General features: G+C 42.4%; 1 protein-coding gene across 1 annotated transcript in view; it reads right to left on the bottom strand.

Moving 5' to 3' along the window:
• The window catches only part of pkd1a (polycystic kidney disease 1a), a 77608-nt gene that overhangs the window by 13179 nt on the left and 46784 nt on the right, over nucleotides 1–17645 (bottom strand). The window contains exons 23-44 of the mRNA XM_088006806.1: nucleotides 17144–17293; nucleotides 16345–16485; nucleotides 14591–14906; nucleotides 14287–14503; nucleotides 13559–13718; nucleotides 13328–13480; nucleotides 13078–13222; nucleotides 12563–12901; nucleotides 11546–11634; nucleotides 11070–11388; nucleotides 10072–10243; nucleotides 9517–9781; nucleotides 9238–9433; nucleotides 6753–6923; nucleotides 6505–6648; nucleotides 6216–6426; nucleotides 5532–5658; nucleotides 5343–5453; nucleotides 5205–5254; nucleotides 4366–4583; nucleotides 4205–4283; nucleotides 4001–4116 (exon numbers count right to left, since the gene is read on the bottom strand). Of these exons, the coding sequence (XP_087862932.1) occupies nucleotides 4001–4116; nucleotides 4205–4283; nucleotides 4366–4583; nucleotides 5205–5254; nucleotides 5343–5453; nucleotides 5532–5658; nucleotides 6216–6426; nucleotides 6505–6648; nucleotides 6753–6923; nucleotides 9238–9433; nucleotides 9517–9781; nucleotides 10072–10243; nucleotides 11070–11388; nucleotides 11546–11634; nucleotides 12563–12901; nucleotides 13078–13222; nucleotides 13328–13480; nucleotides 13559–13718; nucleotides 14287–14503; nucleotides 14591–14906; nucleotides 16345–16485; nucleotides 17144–17293 (3889 nt within the window). The remainder of the gene's footprint in view (nucleotides 1–4000; nucleotides 4117–4204; nucleotides 4284–4365; nucleotides 4584–5204; nucleotides 5255–5342; nucleotides 5454–5531; nucleotides 5659–6215; nucleotides 6427–6504; nucleotides 6649–6752; nucleotides 6924–9237; nucleotides 9434–9516; nucleotides 9782–10071; nucleotides 10244–11069; nucleotides 11389–11545; nucleotides 11635–12562; nucleotides 12902–13077; nucleotides 13223–13327; nucleotides 13481–13558; nucleotides 13719–14286; nucleotides 14504–14590; nucleotides 14907–16344; nucleotides 16486–17143; nucleotides 17294–17645) is intronic.

Raw genomic sequence — 17645 nt, 5'->3', positions numbered from 1 at the left:
GTGTGCATTTATAGATGTATTTATAGTGTATTTATAGAGAGAGATATCTATATACATATATATATATATATATATATATATATATATATATATATATATATATATATATAGATAGATATTGATATGTAGATATACATAGAAATATCTATATAGAGAGATATTTCTATATATTTATCTACCTATATATATATAGATGTATGTGTGTGTGTGTACATATATATATATATATATATATATATATATATATATATATATATATATATATATATATATATATATATATATGTCTGTGTGTGTGTGTGTGTATGTATAGATAGATATACATAGAGACAGACAGATATGGATATCTATAGATATCTATATCTAGAGAGAGAGAGAGATATTGATATCTATATATCAATATCTATAGATATAGATATCTATATCTATAGATATTGATATATAGATATCAATATCTATAGATATAGATATTTATATCTATAGATATTGATATCTATATATCAATATCTATAGATATCTATATCTATAGATATCTATATCTATAGATATCTATATCTATTGATGTCCTGGCTTTTTAATATTTTCCTTTTCCCTCCAATCACTCATCCCACTCGTGGCCCCAACCCGTTGACTTCCTGTCTTGTCTTTGCTCTGACAGTACTTTCTTCAACAGATCTTGCTGGTATTTGAGTTTAGCATTCAGTTTGCGATTTATGTCAAACATCTCATCAAGCTGTCTCATTAAGTATTTCTGTAGTTCGATGCTTCCCAGTTCAGGTTCCTTAGATGTGGCCTGACACGTACACTTTGTTTGACTTGTGGAAATCACAGAGTCCTTGGAATAACGCTGCTTTTCCAAGGATGCTGCCTGTTCACCGTGTTTTGCCGGAACTGAAACATCGTGCTCTTCGATATGTTCAGCGAAGAAATTTAGGTCAATGTGAGGTTGTGATCCAGGGAACACTTTCCAAAATGTCTTCTTCACCCTCGTGGGCAAAGCTGCCTGATAACCTGTTTTTTCCGGCAGAGGACTGTTATTGATGTCACTCTTTTCTGTCAAAAATGTTAGATCTACGCAAGCATCTGATTCAGGGAAGGATTTCCATAACAGTGGCGACTTCTTGATGCGCTTCGTCTTTGATGTCTGTTTTTTCCCTTTCTGATCCACTTTCTTCTGTGATTGGGAGATCGATTTCTTTTCTGTGACCAGCTGTGTTTTAGAAATCACAGGTTCTTCAGTACAAGACTCCTTTTTCCAGGAATTTTCCTGAACACCTTCTTCTTCAGGTAGAGAAGTGTCCTGCTTATTAACATTTTCAATGCAAGACTTCTCTGGTGTCTCCTGCAGTGAGGAGATCGATTCCTGTGTAGTTATTGGTGAAACGTCTTGCGTTTCAATGCTTTCAGATGAAGTCCTTATTTCAGCGGGGGCATGTTTCTCCAACCAGATATGAAATGGTATCTTTTTCTTCTTGATGCGCCTGGTTTTTGGTGGCTGTGCCTCCTCTCGCTGATCCAGTGTCTCCTGTGTTTTGGAGACACTGGAATCCTGTTCAGTGACCAGTGGTGTTTCCTCTGCGCAAATCTCCTTTTTCAAGGAAACTGCCTGATCACCTTCGTCTTCAGGCAGAGAAGTGTCCTGCTTATTAACATTTTCAGGGCAAGACTTAAAGGACTCTTCCTTCTCTGCCAGATTGATTGTCTCCTGCAGTACGGAGATCGAAGCTTTTTCAGTAACTGGTGGAACGTCTTCCGTTCCAGTACTTTCAGCTGAAGTCTTTAGATCAGCGGGGGCATGTTTCTCCAACCAGATATGGAACGGTATCTTTTTCTTGTTGCGTCTGGTCGTTGGCGGCTGTTCCTCAGACTTAGAAGGCTGTTCCTTCACTGCTAGATCGATTGTCTCATGAACTCTAGCGGTGGACTCTTCTACACTAACCAGTGAATCATTCTGCTGTTCAATATTTCCTGCAGAAATCTGTTGGTCAAAGGGGACGTGTTCCTCCGACCAGGTTTTAACTGATACCCGAGTCTTCTCATTGGACTCTCTCTCTGGTGGCTGTCTGTCCCCCTTTTGATCCACCGTTTTCAGTGCTTTGGTGCTCGATTCATTTTCAGACACCACTGAAGAGTCCTGCTGTTCGATATTTTCAGCAGACTTCTTGATCTCCTCAGCTTTGTGCAGCTCCCACCAGACCGCAAACGACAACTTCTTCTTCTTGCGCTTGGGTGGTTTGGGTGGCTGTACTTCCCTTTCGACAATGCTGTTGGATGCGACCTCTTCAACTCTAGACTGTTCGGACTGCATTGTAACTTTTGCTTGTTTCAAGTTCTAAGATGAATTACTTCTCTAGAAACTCGGTAAAGATTTTACGTTAAGTTTGATGTCACTCTCCAGAAGAAACGTGCACCAAACAAAGTTAAAAATCCTACTGTGAACTGCTAAGTAAATTCTCACGAGAAACGTATCAACAACGGCTGCTAACAGGTTGTGATGAAAGTAGATGGATGTGAGGAGCTTATATAATCGCTGGTGATGTCAGAATTCTGCTTTTGGAGATATATTGTGATGTCACATTGTGATGTCACAGTTTCTTTTGATATTCAGAGCGGGCTTGTCTGATGGATTTTTTTATTAACACAGCGCGCAACCTGACTGCAGAAAGTGTCTGTGGGTTTTTTAACTGTCACTGGTTGCCATAGCTACCCTCCATTAACTTGTTGTTTTGACTTTGGATAGCATGTTGTCAGCGTAGCTAGCCTAGGCTACTATAACTGTTCAAAACTGAGTGATAAAATAAGTTATGCTACCCAGGGGCAGGGGGAAAAGTTAGGACAATTCCAAGGGCCCCTGACCAACAAAGGGCCCCCACACTTTTTTTTCATAGACATTAAATTAAATGGGGTCCTGTCAATTACAAAATTAATCATATTGTGTTTTCTAAAATTGTTTTTATCAGTAAAAATTGAATGTTATCACTCCCAGACCAAAAAGCACACATCCATATTTGCATTGAACTCCCCTGGATCTACATGAAATGGTTCGTTCCTGCTTGGAGCGCTTGAGAGTAATGTTTTCAGCAGCAGTCAGTACAAGACAAGAACCAGTGTGGCAGTTATTTTGCTACTAAAAAAATGTAGAAAATCAGGTTTTCCAAAACAAAAATTGAGAGATAAAAGAGAGAAAAAGACAAGAGTGTCAATTTGTAACCCAGTTTTTCTCCAAGAGAGGTGGGTAGACTGTGTGAGATTATCAACCATTCAGCCATAGTTAGCTTAGCTACAGACTACTGTTTGCCTCCATTTCACTAGCATTTAATGAATTAAGGAAATAAATTACCAACATATTCATATATTTAACTTGTCCCTTGTACCTTTTACCAATTAACAGGTGAGTCAATCAGCAGCAGCTCTAACCCACGTCCCTCCTGACTCGTCCTCTCCTAAGTGAAATTAAGGCTGAAGTATGTAACTTTTTAAAAAATATATTTTTTTTACATATTTGTTAAAACTGTCATTATGTTGTGACAGTAAGGTATGAGAGATAATCTGTGAAAAATCTATTTCCTCTTCCTTCTCCCAGTGCTAGAAACAACCAGATAGACGCAGGAGGCGGGTTTTAGCGCTGTCAAAAACCATTTTATGCGGCTGCTCATCCTCCCTCCCCTCATTCTGTGCTACGCTGCAACTAGCATAGCCTGTTGTAAATGTTCAGTCTGGTTAGCATAGTTACCAATGAGCGCAGATAAACTATTTTCCTGTAATGACATGTTGTTTCTCCCCCATTAGCACATTTAGCAGAGAGTAAATGAGGTTGATTGACAGCGCTAAGACCCTTATCCTGGTTCTGATTGGTTGTTTTGGCAAACTAATTTTTTGTCATGGGGCCCAAGATTCCTGGCGGTGCCCCTGATCACGATTAATCGTTTCAGCTCTGAAATACTTGTGATTTTCCACAGATAAAGTGGGGTTAGAGTTACACACACTTTGTGAAACAAACCTGTATTTGAGGTGAAAGCTGTTTTCGGTGGATCCCTCCTGATGGATTCGAGAGTAAGAGGCTCACTGAGTTTCTGAAGGAGAATCACTTCTGTCTTGTCCCCAAAAATACTTGACCTAAAGTAGAAGTCATATATTTAAATCAAACACCAGCAAATTGTTCTTGTTCGCCAAAATGTTACCAAATAAGAGAAGAATAACGTACAGGTCGGCCATCTCGCTCTCGTCTGCCTGAGGAAAGAAGTTTTGCCCGTCTTCCAGGATGTGTTTGATCAGATCCTCATCTGTAACAGGAAGCAGCGCGAGGTCAACGTCGTGACCTCTGAAGTGTCTGATCTGACATTACGCCCTTCAAGCTGCGGCTACCTGATGAGGTGAAATGTTTGGTGTGTTGCGGATCGGATCCTTCATCCTCCTCGGGGTTAAGGGTCATGTCGTCCCCCAGGTACCTGCTCCCTTTCACCCTCTTCAGCCTGGGCATCCCCGCCCCGTGTCCGGCCCCTCCCATCACCGATTCTTCACTCATCAGCTCCGGCCAGTCCCGGTCATCCGTGTCCTCCTCTGGCATGTCCCAGGTGTCCTCGCTAAGAAGAGCAGCAGAAGACGATTAGAGAGCAACACTGAGGCTTCGCCCACATAACTTAGAAAATATTGCATACACGTGATCGGTTTCAGAAATGCCTTCATCCACATGAAGCCGCACAAATGTTTAAACATCCCAAACCCATATATTTGCACATTATTTTTCACAGACCATAATGTGGATGACTCCAAATCTCTGTTTTCCCATCAATACACACAAACACAAAGCTTTCTCAAATCTCCCCGTTGGTCTGAGTTTTTATAAATAGTGACATTAAACAGTTTTTGTGTGGATCAAAGGCCAAAATGCATAAGAGTTTGTTAGTTTCCAGAACTATTCAGATATATGAGGGACTAGGCCTGAGTTTCTCTGAAACACAGAGCGTCTCTTCGATGAAAAGTGTTGATCAAACAGCCTTGAGAAAGTTGAGTGGTGACTGTAAGAAAAGGTTTTGTTCATCTCATATTAAATGGATGTCAACATAAAAATATTTTCGCTGGTGCAGTCAATTTTTTCTAAGAAAGCAGTCTTCTTTCTTTCCTTTCATTTTCTTTAAGTTTGCTTTTTCATGACATCTCTCCGAGCCACACAGTCTGAAAACAGGCAGCGAAGATTAGTTCACCTCTTGATAGACGGAGACGGCAGATCCATGTTTGTTTCCTCCGAGTTGGTCTGAGGAACAGAGACGTACAGACAGATTAACGCACCGATAAAACAGTGTTTTATTCAATAAACTTCTGAACTTCGGAGTAAACTTCACCTCTCCGTTGAAAAAGAGGAAAGAACTTCCCCCCATAGAGTCTTCCAGGAGGTCGTCGATCTCAACCGACTCCTGATCCACTTGTGACGACACCTGCTCCACGGTCACAGACTGGAGACACGCAAACACGTCAACTCTGAGCTTTCTGTGTCGAAGCAGGGAACAGGAACGCGGTTAGCGGTGCGGCACCTTGCTGCGGCTCATTCTGAATACGGTGAAGACCAGCAGGTAGAGGGGGTAGACGGTCAGACAGGCCACCACACCGGCTGCCAGCGTCTCTCCGCTCAGCGAGGAATGCTGGGAAACCGCCCTCTGGCTGCGGGACGAGATGAAGTCAATGGGTGTAAACGCGTTTCCACATCGGCCCCTTGAACTTTTCATATTTGCAGCCTCAAACTTTTTTTTTTTTTTCCCAGAAATCATAAAAAACAATATATGGTTTTATACAAATAAAAGTCTGGAAAGTTTTGCCGCACATTTGCATCAAGGCCTCCTGAGTTTTGAATGTTACTTTTCTGAAACATGTATCATCTGGCAAGATGTCATGTCTGCTGTGCTCCTTGGTCTTTATGATGCTGCTTGTTCACTAATGTAATTAACAAACAACTGAGGTCGTCAATGAAAACATGGATTTGCAATGAGATTAAGTCACACACAGTTGTAATCTGGTGAAGTGACTTCTGAATTTTAACTAATTGCACTGGATTTTATTTAGGGGTGTTTTCAGATTTTGATTGGTTTTCTTCCACTTAATTATGTTGTCTATTGATATATTTCACAACATCCCAGTAAAATGAACTGAAGTTTGTGGCTGTAGCATAAAATGTGAAAATGTTTGCTGCATGATTTTAACAGGACAGAAATCTCACACACCTGTACCTTTTGTCCACTACGATACTGTACCACAGGGTGTTTGCCAGCAGGATGAGCTGCAGCAGCACAGCACAGCATGTGGCTCTCTGCAGGCGGGTGAAGGGGCTGCGGGGGGGCCTCTCCCACAGAGACAGCCAAAGGTGACTCTCACACAGCGCCCTCTGCAGCTCAGACCTCAGGAGTCGAGGCAGACGACGGAGCGCAGCCTCCTCTGGGAGAACAGGAACAAATACGCTGACGTGAGCCCACCGATGAAGCCAAGCAGCGTTTTTAGATGTCCGGTACTCACCCGTGGCCTCCACTTCGATCTCCACTCGTCCGCCGGTTCTCTCATTGTCGACTGACAGCCACTCCTCAACCAGGAAGTAGTAGCTGCTTTCAGTCTGCAGGTCTTTGACCAACACGTACTGCGGCCTCCACGCCGGAGACAGGCCTGCGGGGGCAGCAGTGAGTAATGTTTACAACAGATTCATAAAACAGGTTTTAATGATGGAGTGACAATTAAACAGAAGCCTTCTTCTTCTTCTTCTTCTTCACCTTTATTGTCGTGCCAAATGCGGATCTTCCACACACTTCCCAGGCTGGTGTCCGTGGCGATATGAAAGATATCAAGAGCACTGCGCGTGAACGCTCCTTTGCTGTCAAGATGGCGGTGTCCGCTGCGGCACTCCCGTCCGTACAGGCTGATTCCTACGTGAGCCGTCGTACCTGTACGGACAGAAAAGGGGACGTTTCTAAAATAGTGCAATTTGTAGAGTCACAGCCAGCGCTGGTCAGAGGTTTACTCATTTTTTTAAAGTGAGACTTGTGTGCACAAGTTTTAATTTGTTGTGGATTTTCCCTTACTCAGTGAATAATCAGATGTTTACTTGCTGTCACTTTTATACCAGAAAACGCGCTCATCTCTTAGCAACAGATTAACAACAAATATTATTTTTCAAAATTCATAAGATTTCTATGCTCTTTTGAAATACTACTTATCTTATGCTACTTAAGAATTGTGCAGTTGGTGAATTTTGAGGAAAAGTGAAAAAAATTTTTTTTGTTATTGGTACTACATATATTATAAAACAGACATTCAACACAAAAGTAAAAATATGATTTATACTTCGTGGCAGTTTGTTACCAGGAAAAAACGCTCATCCCTTAGCACCAAAAGAATAACAAGTACTATTATTGTTTATAAAACATAAGCTCTTTTTGAAATACTGCTCATCTGCTTAAACACAAGAAATTTACAATTGTTAAATTTTGCAAAAGTAAAAATCAGTTGTTCACTTCGTGGCACTTGGTTACCAGAAAACGCATTAATCTCTTAGCAACAGATTAACAACAAATATTGTTATTGTTCAAAAAACAAAACTTCCTTTGCTCTTTTGAAATACTACTTATCTTTTACCATCTAAGAATTGTGCAGTTGGTGAATTTTGCAGAAAAGTGAAAATGTTTTTTTTTGTTATTGGTAGTACATATATTATAAAACAGACATTCAACACAAAAGTAAAAATGTCATTAATACTTCGTGGCAGTTCTTTACCAGAATAAAACCGCTCATCTCTTAACACCAAATGAATAAGTACTACTAGAAAATCTTTGAAGAAATTCAAACGGATCCTGCCAAACTATGCCTGTTGGTTGGACCCAAATCAGGGGTTCTAAAAATGAGCATCAATGCTAATCTTAGCCAACCTGTGCTCAATGGTGTGTGGAGAATTACAACCCTGTTGACTAACATAGACTTATTCCATTCAGTGTGCTAAAATTAGTGTATAATCATTTCAATGGCAAGCCTCAAAGGGTGCGTTCACACTGCAGCCTGAAGTGACTCAATTCCGATTTTTTTTTAATGTAATGCGACCTGTATCCGATCTTTTCATGGCAGTGTGAACAGCACAGGTCGGATTCTTTTTCAAATGTGACCCATATCCGATACGTATCCGATTCAAATGCGACCTAACGTCCAGGTCGCATTCATCCGAACTGAACGTCACTGATTCTCAACAAATCTCACTATTCTGCGTCCTGATAGGCGCAAGCGGGAAGAAAAACAACAACCATGACGGATTATATGAGGATTAAGTTGTTAATATGCTGCTCCGGCCGGATAACAACTTCAAATATGTAAGCTAAGCTCCACCGTTAGCCTCCATGTTTACTTCCGCAAACACTGAGCACTTCTTCTTTTGTGTTGGCTGAACACTGAGATCGCTGACGCTATTGCGCCCTCTACTGCGCATGCGGGACACTTTCAGCTCGTTTGCCCATTCACACTGCAGAACGCATACAGGTCGCATTTACTGGCAGTGTGAACGGCCCGGCAAAAAAAATCGGAATTGCCAAAAAATCGGAATTGAGTCACTTCAGGCTGCAGTGTGAACGCACCCAATGTCGCCGGCTCCGCCCACATGCTGGCCTAGAGCAATCCTCCCCCAATCATTACAGGGCATTTGTCAGCAACTGACCAATCAGTGTTTCCAAGTACAGTACTCAATATTGACAGCATGTATCATAGAAAACACGCTGGGGTCAGAGAGATTTTGAGGAAAATAATAGATAATCACGTTCCCAGTTGTCAGTGGGTAATATGCATTCCCTACAGCTGTTTCCCAGAACGTATTATTTAAGTCATTACTCACCCATTTTGTATGTGCAAAGAGCGTCCCACTGCGTTCACACTCACATGCAACCAGACTTTGTGTCCCTCATTTTCCCTCTTGGACTTTATCGTTGATTTCTCCGTTATTTCCCGCTAATAACCTTAAAGACCTGACATAGGCTAGTTGGAGAATTTTCTTGCCGTCTTTGCCTCATTGTTGGCTTATAAGACAAAAATGTCTCGGTAACACACTGTGGTCCGTTAGTCTGCCATAATAACAGTTGGCTTGTCAGAGGACAGCTCTACTTCCACTAGGGGGCTGAGTCATGTCAATTGTGTGCTACTTCTGACCAGCACTGATATCTATGGATAAAGTTGTATTTATCAATACTGAGCTGTTTTAGCAGGAATGATTTTCTGCCTCACCTGCCCCTCGGCTCCAGCCAGTTTTGACCTGGATCTCGTATTTAAAGCTCCCATTCTGGCCACAGAGTGGAACCACACCCGCCCGGCGAAGATCCAGCTGGTCCAACTTGTGCAAGATGGCTGCTGCCACAACGTAGCTGAGCAAGCCCAGTATGCACACCAGCAGCACAATCAGGCTTGGTGGACCTGAACGCTCCTAAAATATACAGCAAGGCGTACATTTGGGTTACGTCTTTAACACGTTTCTAAAAAGCTTGTTTTTTTTTTTGTGGTACTGACTGGCGTTATAAAGCTAACGGCGTTGGTCGGCACAAACAGGCCCGCGGCAAACGATGTGAGGTGTCTGGTGCGGCAGACGGTTCTGCTGAAGTTGGTCTCTGCTAGCGGCACCATCCCGTCCGTCCTCCACTGCTTCTCGGCCTCGCTGAAGTACTGACACAGAGCAGCAAACACCCCGACCTCCAGGCGAACACGGGCGGGCTGAGAATCAGGGCCGCACGGCGTGCTAACATTGATGAAGTAATCCTGAGTGGTGTCGTAGGATCTGGTCAAAACAAATGCAAATTTATCAGCGAAGATCAAAAATTGATGCTAAGAATCGAGGAGTGCTCAATATAAGGAGACATGCTTGTCTGTTGTTGCAACCTGTCAAACGTAGGATACCATATTTCAAATGCCACGTCAAAATATGGCAGCAATATGTTTCCTTTTAGTTGATGCCTTTTCTATCAGAGAAAATTCTGGCTTCACTAAAAGAACCAAAATCAAAATTTCTCTTTTTTTGTGGAAGAGTTCAGAAACACAACCTAATTCAGATGAGGATTAGGTTCTTACTCTGGTGACAGGAAGAAGGTGTACTTCCTGTGGTCGTGCCCTCTGGTCATACTGAGAGTGATGCGCTTCCTGTCCGTGCAGTTGAACTCGTTGGGTTCCTCGTGGGAATGGAGGTAGGCGGTCAGATATGGCTCCTCCTCCACTTTTTCATCTTCGTCGATTTCGTTTGCGTCTGAGAAGGGAAAACAAATGCAACCATGCAATCAAAAATACTGACATAAAAATAAGAAGAAAATTGAAATAAAAGCAAACATTTGGACAGTATCGATATCCAAATCAATCCAATTTGTTTACACAGCACATTTAAAATAACGTGTTTACCTAAAGTGCTTTACAAAAACAAGACAAATCAAGCAATAGAAGTCAAGACATAAAACAGTAAAAACGCTCACGTCTAAAACGCACTTAAAATTAAAGACTGTAAAAATAATGCATCAAGTCACAATGGGCCAGACGCTATTTAAATAAAATGCTTTTGGATACTCGGTCCAAGTTGTTTTATTACACGGAAAACAGCTGAGTAAGGTCTACTGGCAAATGATTGCTGAGTATAAGGTTCTTGTGTGCACATTTTTCTAAAGTCAGAAATACACAAAATATTCAGTAAAATACGTTATTTTTGCTTCCTCAACAATAAACAAAACAGGCAATATTTTATGAAACAGAAAAAGTTGTCTCTTTTCCTGGAAAAACTGGCTTCAGTCAAGTTTATTGGAATTATTTTTTTTAGTAAGTCCCGGATGTTTGAGATCCCGCTTACTATGAAACTAAAATGAAAGCACAAAATGTAGAGAAATATATAATTACTATTTATTTATCCATAAAAGGAAAACTGCAGTTTGGACACATAGTGACAGAAAAAAAACCAATGAAAAACAACAACAAAAAAATTTATTTCTGCTTTTATATTCTGGCCAAATGTGCTCCATCATTTTAATACAAAGGTGAATTTAGCTTCACTATGTTGCCTTGTTTCTGCACGGTAAGTCGTTGCTCACCTTTGATGGCGGTGAAGTTGAGCTGGACAAACAGACCCGCCTGTCTGTTGCCGTTTCCCGCGCTGACCTTGACCACCACCGAGTCGCAGCGGCTGACATTTACTGCTGTGGCCGAGGGGACTCCAGCAACCCCAGGACCCTCGGCGCCCGCTTCCCCACTGCTGCTGCTGTTGCTAATGGCGACCGTGATGGCCATGCTGTCGTCGAGCCCAGAGATGGGGATGTGGGTGCCGTTTTCGGTGCGAAACTCCATGGACGCCACCTCGGTGGAGACGGCATAATTGGAGATGTAGTTGAAAGGGAAGGGGTTGGACTCCACCTGGGGGGAAACGGGAGATAAAGGCGGAGAAGAGCGGAGGCAAAGTGAAACTTCAAAAGAAGTCAAACTCTCTGTCAGCACGATAATGACGTCTTGCTCTAAAGGCACCGTTCATCTTGAACATAACTCAGTAGTTTTCATCATTTGGTGATATTACCTGAAAAAGTAGCTGCAAGATGCTGTTTCCTACCGCAGCTCTGCCGAGACTTTGGTTGAAAGCTCGAGGGATGGAGAACCGCTCACATTCTGGAAGAACAGGAAAGGATCAGTGGGAATGTCTGGACACAATGAGGATGTAGAGCATCTCCAGAACCGGATGTAAAAATGAGCAGAAAACTTTAATTTTTGGTGTGATCTGACCGGAGGACATTCATCCACACGCTTGTCACCTCTGCCTACACGGCTTGTCTCAAACAAGAACCAGGATTTCTTACTGCTTGCTTTCAAAAATTCAACAATCTTGTCTATAAGGTAGAGAGTAGGGCTGAAACGATTAATGGGATTCATCGTGATGAATCGATTATTTAAATAATCGTCAACTAATTTAGCAATGGATTAATTGTTAAGCCGTTTGCTGAAAGAACACAGTCAGAGCGCTAATTAAGCCCAAACTGTAAACATTTTTGCATTTAGGTATTAACACAGTAAACTGACTTTACTGTAACTATTGTATGCGTTTCTCTGCACCAGTGCTTTAATCCTAGGTATAATTTAGATCTCTGTCTTGAGGTGACATTTGTTGTGAAGTTGGCGCTATTTAAATAAACTGAGTGGACGACAAAATCCTATCGCAGGACGTATTTAGTTTGTGTTTGTTATTTGACAAAACATTAGAAACACTCGGAAAAGTGTGGAAATTAGTGAGGTGAAGGATTATGGCATTTAAAACCAAACATTGGTTACACTTTTTTTGATTATTCAATATTGTTGACCTTACTGATAAAATCATTTAAATTCTTCTTAGTAATTTTGTGCTGATGATTTTTTATACAGAAATAAGCAAAATGCAAGTGATAAATAATTACAATTTTGTAAAAAAAAAAAATCGACATAATCATATACCAAACTACACATATAAATTTTATTTTTTTGAATAGTCTTCTAGTATTTATTTACAAAAAATATTAATTCAGCCCGTTGGCACGTTCCTAACAGACTAAAAATACAAGCGAACCTGGACTGCTGTTGCCATGGTAGCAGAGGAGACTCTGGGGGTCGGCCAGTTTTCCTGTGGCGGCTATCTCGGCCCCTCTGAGGACGAGCGGCTCCTCGTTGAGCACCCGGGCGTGCATGAGAATCAGCATGAGGACGGAGGACAGGCTGTAGGCCTTCGCCGCCACGCGCAGAGGGTGAGGCTCCAGGGAGGAGGACGGGGCGTCCATCAGGGTGTTATCATGATCAACAGACGACGATGAAGAGGAGGAGGAGGTGGAGGAGGGAAAAGGAGCGTCCACATAGCCGGGCTGGAAGTTAAAATGGGAGGCCGACTGGCTGACCTGATGGATCAGATCACCTGATGAGAGAAGAAACTAGATAGGTCAAGCAATCCCGGCTGACCAGGGCAGCTTCTTCCACACGATTCCTTTGGATTCTTCGTAACGATCTCTTCAGACTTTTACTGAAATATTATTATTTTATTGAAGTGATTCCTGAAAAACAAAATCTCTTTAGACTTAACCTCTCACTCACCCATGATGTTTAGGATGTTATCGGCTATCTCTGTCGGGGGCACCGTGCCTTGCTTGGTGTCCGTCTGCAGAATCTCCAGCATTGACTCCAGCTTGTTCAGCGTGCTGTTCTGACACTCCTCGCAGATAAACTCTCGACTCACAGCCTAAAAAAACCACAAAAAACAAAACGGAAACCACAATTTTTCCCTCCTCTATTCATTCTTGCTCTTTTTGTACCTCCCACGCCCGTCTAATCTCACGCAGCCCACCGTGCATTGCGCCAAAGCGGCAGACGTCTGCTGGATGTCGCTGACAGTGTTCAGGTCGAGAGCAGTCAGCGCTCTGGTGATGTTGCTGCGGACTCGGACTCTGTAGTCGCGCTCGTCTCGGGACACCCGTGAAGACTCCCTGGTTTGTTCGTACTAATGGAAAGCAAAGCGCACGTTGTGGTCGGGCATACCGGCGTATCAAGGAGTTCTGGGTGGACGGGCGTTCCTTACCTCGTTCAGCACCGTAATGAGAGCCAGCGATAACTCTCGGACCCTTTGGGAGTCTCCCTGCTCTAGCAGCCTCTTCAGCTTGCTGTCGGTGATCTCAGACAGCCAGTGAGGAAGGCTGCTGTACTCAGGAGGAAGATCTGGCAGCACAACCTCAATGGTCCTGGATGAAGACACAGAACACACCGACGCTGATGAGTGTAGGCTTCAGGCTTGCCATTTCAGTCCTTAGTTTAGTAGTTTAGGCCAAAGAAGTCTTCAGTTCTGCCACAGACGTTTTGTTTCCATTTGAGAACTAATGAAGTTTCTATACTGTACTCATGGTTACGTGACTCTAATAAATATCTAACAGTTGGTTTGGCTTGATTGAACCTGAACAGAAACAAAACTGAAATTATCATCTTTGGACCAATCCAGAGTCAGCGCGCAGCTTCAGTTATTACAACCTGAAACTGGAGATCAGGTCTGAAATCTGCGGGGAGGGATGTACTCCGACACATAAAGACAGTTACAAAGTCAGTCTTCTATCACCTGAAGAGCATTTCTAGGATTCTAGGACGTTTATCTTTAGTCCCATTGATTACTAGAACACCGTCTTTACGTGTCGGCTTAAAAAAAATCAATCAGACAGCTGCAGCTGATCCAGAACGCTGCTGCTTGTGTTCTCACTAAAACCAGGAAGGTAGAGCACATCACCCCAGTCTAAAAACCGTAACGTAAGTAGCAGTTACTTGTTAAGTGCGAGGTTGGCAGCGCCCTGGTGATCCTCCACCGTGATGGAAACGGACACGCGGTGTCGAGCTGAGCGGAAGCCTGGGGGCAGGAAGGCTGAGTGCTCCGGGTTGCTCCCTTTGTAAATGCAGAAATCCTCGCAGTAATCCTCTCTGCAGCGCGTCACCAGCAGGCTGTACAGGAACGGGATTTCTGAGACGCCCAGATCACTGTACCCTGCGCACACAGAGAACGATAGCATATTTACTGGGTTATTTAACACTAAATGGTGAAAAACCAGTTAGATGTCGATCTCAGTCCTACCTGAGCAGTTGAAATGCACCCGGTCCAGCAGCGTCCGGATCCTCCAGCCGTCTCCATCCCCGTAGAGCACTCCCGCCTCCCCTGCTCCTGTCAGGTGACACTCCCCGCCTTCTGGGGGCATGTTGTGGTGCAGTATGATGGACGCAGCTCCCTCACCGTCCAGACTGTTGTCGGTCACATGCAGAGTGAAGATGTAGGAGTCTTTGTCCCTCAGGACTCCCTGCCGCAGCACCAGGTTCATGCCGTCACTCCCAGTGGTGGTGGAGGACGAGTCCAGGACCAGAGTCTCGTTGTGCAGCGTCATGGCGCTCCAGCGCTGAACAAACATTAGCGGCACAAAGAAATGTTGGCCAACTTCTCAAAATTATAATGAAAAACTTACGGCAAGATGAACCAATGTACTTTTCAGATGTTTTCTTGACGATCAGATTGCTACGAGCAAATTGATATAAACCAAATATTTGGAAGCAGAAGTGACAGAAGCAAGCAGTGAGTGATTCATATGGGTTGGGGGGGAAGCGGCGTGGGTGGTTTATAAGCTGATTAATAAAAGGCCACGCTTTCACATGTTACAGATTTAAGGAATAGTTTAACAACATTTAAGCAATAAACACATCGTCACCTTTCTCTCTGAGCAAAGGATGCTGGGAGATTTGCACAAAAGGCAAAAAAGGTCCAAGAAATTAGAAACTTTTCAAACAACTTTGAAAAATTAACTGAGCTTACTGTACTGTTTGATAACTGGGATCAACTGGTATGTAAGAGTGAATGAATTAAAAGATATTTTTTTAATAAAGTTGCTTGAGATGACATTTGCTGTAAATTTGGTCTGTATGAATAAAATTGAATTGAACTGACTTAGGTCAGCCACAGTTTAAGGAATTTGTTAAGCTTCCCTCTGTAAAGAGAAACCAAGAACATTTACGAGAACTCATTTATCCCAGCAATCTCTGACGTTATTGTGGTTTTGTTCCCATTATGTGTTGTGGGTGTTTTATGGGTTTTTTTTAACCACCATGTGAAGCCAGAGGCAAATTTCCACATCTGTGGACAATAAAGACTATAATTATTATTAATTAAAAATGGGTAAAAGTTACAACTTTTTTCTCTTTAAATTGTTGAACAGTGAGTGGAACGTTGCAGATGTTTCGAGTTATTGAAGAGTTGGCTGAATAAACACCTGCATTTGGAAACATCAGTGGATGGATGCACCATTTAAGAGTATATATGGGCTAAAGACTCTAAATATAATCTAATATTTTATGCTTCCATCATAACTCGATGGTGGGAAATACACTGATCATGTTCTATTACTTTTCAAGACTTTGTAGGAACCCTGAGAGACACAGAGTTCATGAGAAAACAGATCGGTTTTACATCCAGGCTGATTCAGACTTATGCCAACAACAACAAATGCAGTTTGTTTTTGTTTTTTTCTCTCTATAGAACAGAAACCAAAGCTGAGTTTAAGAATTGACCCATATTATTGTGCAGCCGACAGCAACCAGCTGGTTTGGACCGCCTGACCTCCAGCAACTCGACCAATGGTTTCCTTGTGTAAGTTTGGACATAACACATCCTCTCCGGCTCCACTCAGGATTACAATGACCTCATTTACCTCTCACACACATACACACATCTGCACAAAAATCCAAAGAGAAGACGTAAGAGGGAAGAGAAAGATCTGGAAACGCTGACTTCACTCTGACAGGACATGGAAACACTGTGCCGTCAATTGACGTGTGTGCGTTTACCCCTCGTTGAGAGCCCTGGCAGTTGGTGCAGGTTCCTTTAAGGGAGACAAACGAGTTCTGGCTGACCTCGTAAATGGACTGGGCCTTACAGGACACACACTCCAGATACACCATAGGAATGTCGCCGCTCTGCACAAGCACCTGTTTCAAATCCAGAGCGATCGCAGTCAGAAAATTTGGTTTATCAAAACAGATTTTCTACTTTTACGTTGAAAAAGGTTCATATTTTATGGAGGACCACTCGTACCATAATTAGGAATGGATGACTCAGAAATAAATTAGAGTGTCATTAAACGCAACAAAACAATGAAAAGATTTACATAGCAATTGATCAATTAATTAGGTTTAAATGTATGTTTCTATTTCAATTTTTAAGTTTCCTAATTTATTTCTGTGCTTCTATGCTTATTTTTTATTTAGACCATCAGCTTCCAGTCACTTTTTTCTTGAATGGTATAGTTTTCTTTTTGTTTATTTATCACAGACCCTTTTTTCTTCCATATTAATTTCCACCCAAATACATTTAATATGTGTTTTTCACCCCTAAACATATAATTTTACTCTTCTTTTATCTCTTAAACATCGATATATTTTCTCCTCTTTTATACTTCTTTAGGATTTTTTTTTTAACCAAACAGATTTCACTAAACATAATTATTTCCATCTTTCTTTTTTACATTTCTTGTTCAGGTATTGTTTTATATGGCAGGATTGGTCCTCTGTATATACTGATCACTCATCACAGCATAAAAATAAAACTGATGCTTCTTGGCGTGTGGGACGTTTTGCGCGGACTCACAGTCTGAGTAGTGGACTCTGGTGCCATGCCGTCTTTGCTGATGGTTAGTTTGAAGGTGTACTCCACGCCTGCCTCCAGCTCCGAGCCGGAGACTCCCAACACCGGATCCGTACCGAGGCTGAAGTGCAGGCTGGAGCAGTGCTCCGGACCCTGGGAGCAGAAGATGGCTTTGTTACGTTTGTTTCAATACAAACAGGAGCTCCGACTGGGATAAGGTAACACTCTCCAAGAGTACAGACAAGGCGAGAGAAGAGGCAGAATTATGGATTGAGAAATAACGGTTTGACTTGATGTACTGAAACTCCCTGAGCCGCGCCTGGGGAGTGTTTGCGCCTGCGTGCGAGTGTGCGCGATACTGTTGATGTGGACTGTGTAATTGTCAGGGGTGGGGAGCAAAAGCACGGGCTGAGGAATGCTGAGTTTTATCTCTAAACAGTTATGTAACCCTTTAAATGCCTGATCCAGAGAGCAGCGCGCACAAATTCACAACTCTACAAGAAAG

Source organism: Poecilia mexicana, unplaced genomic scaffold (assembly GCF_051168715.1).
Source record: "Poecilia mexicana isolate PSO_F unplaced genomic scaffold, ASM5116871v1 scaffold_1, whole genome shotgun sequence".
NCBI lineage: Eukaryota > Metazoa > Chordata > Actinopteri > Cyprinodontiformes > Poeciliidae > Poecilia > Poecilia mexicana.
Note: the sequence above shows the minus strand (reverse complement) of the source record. Positions and strands in the feature narration are given on the sequence as shown.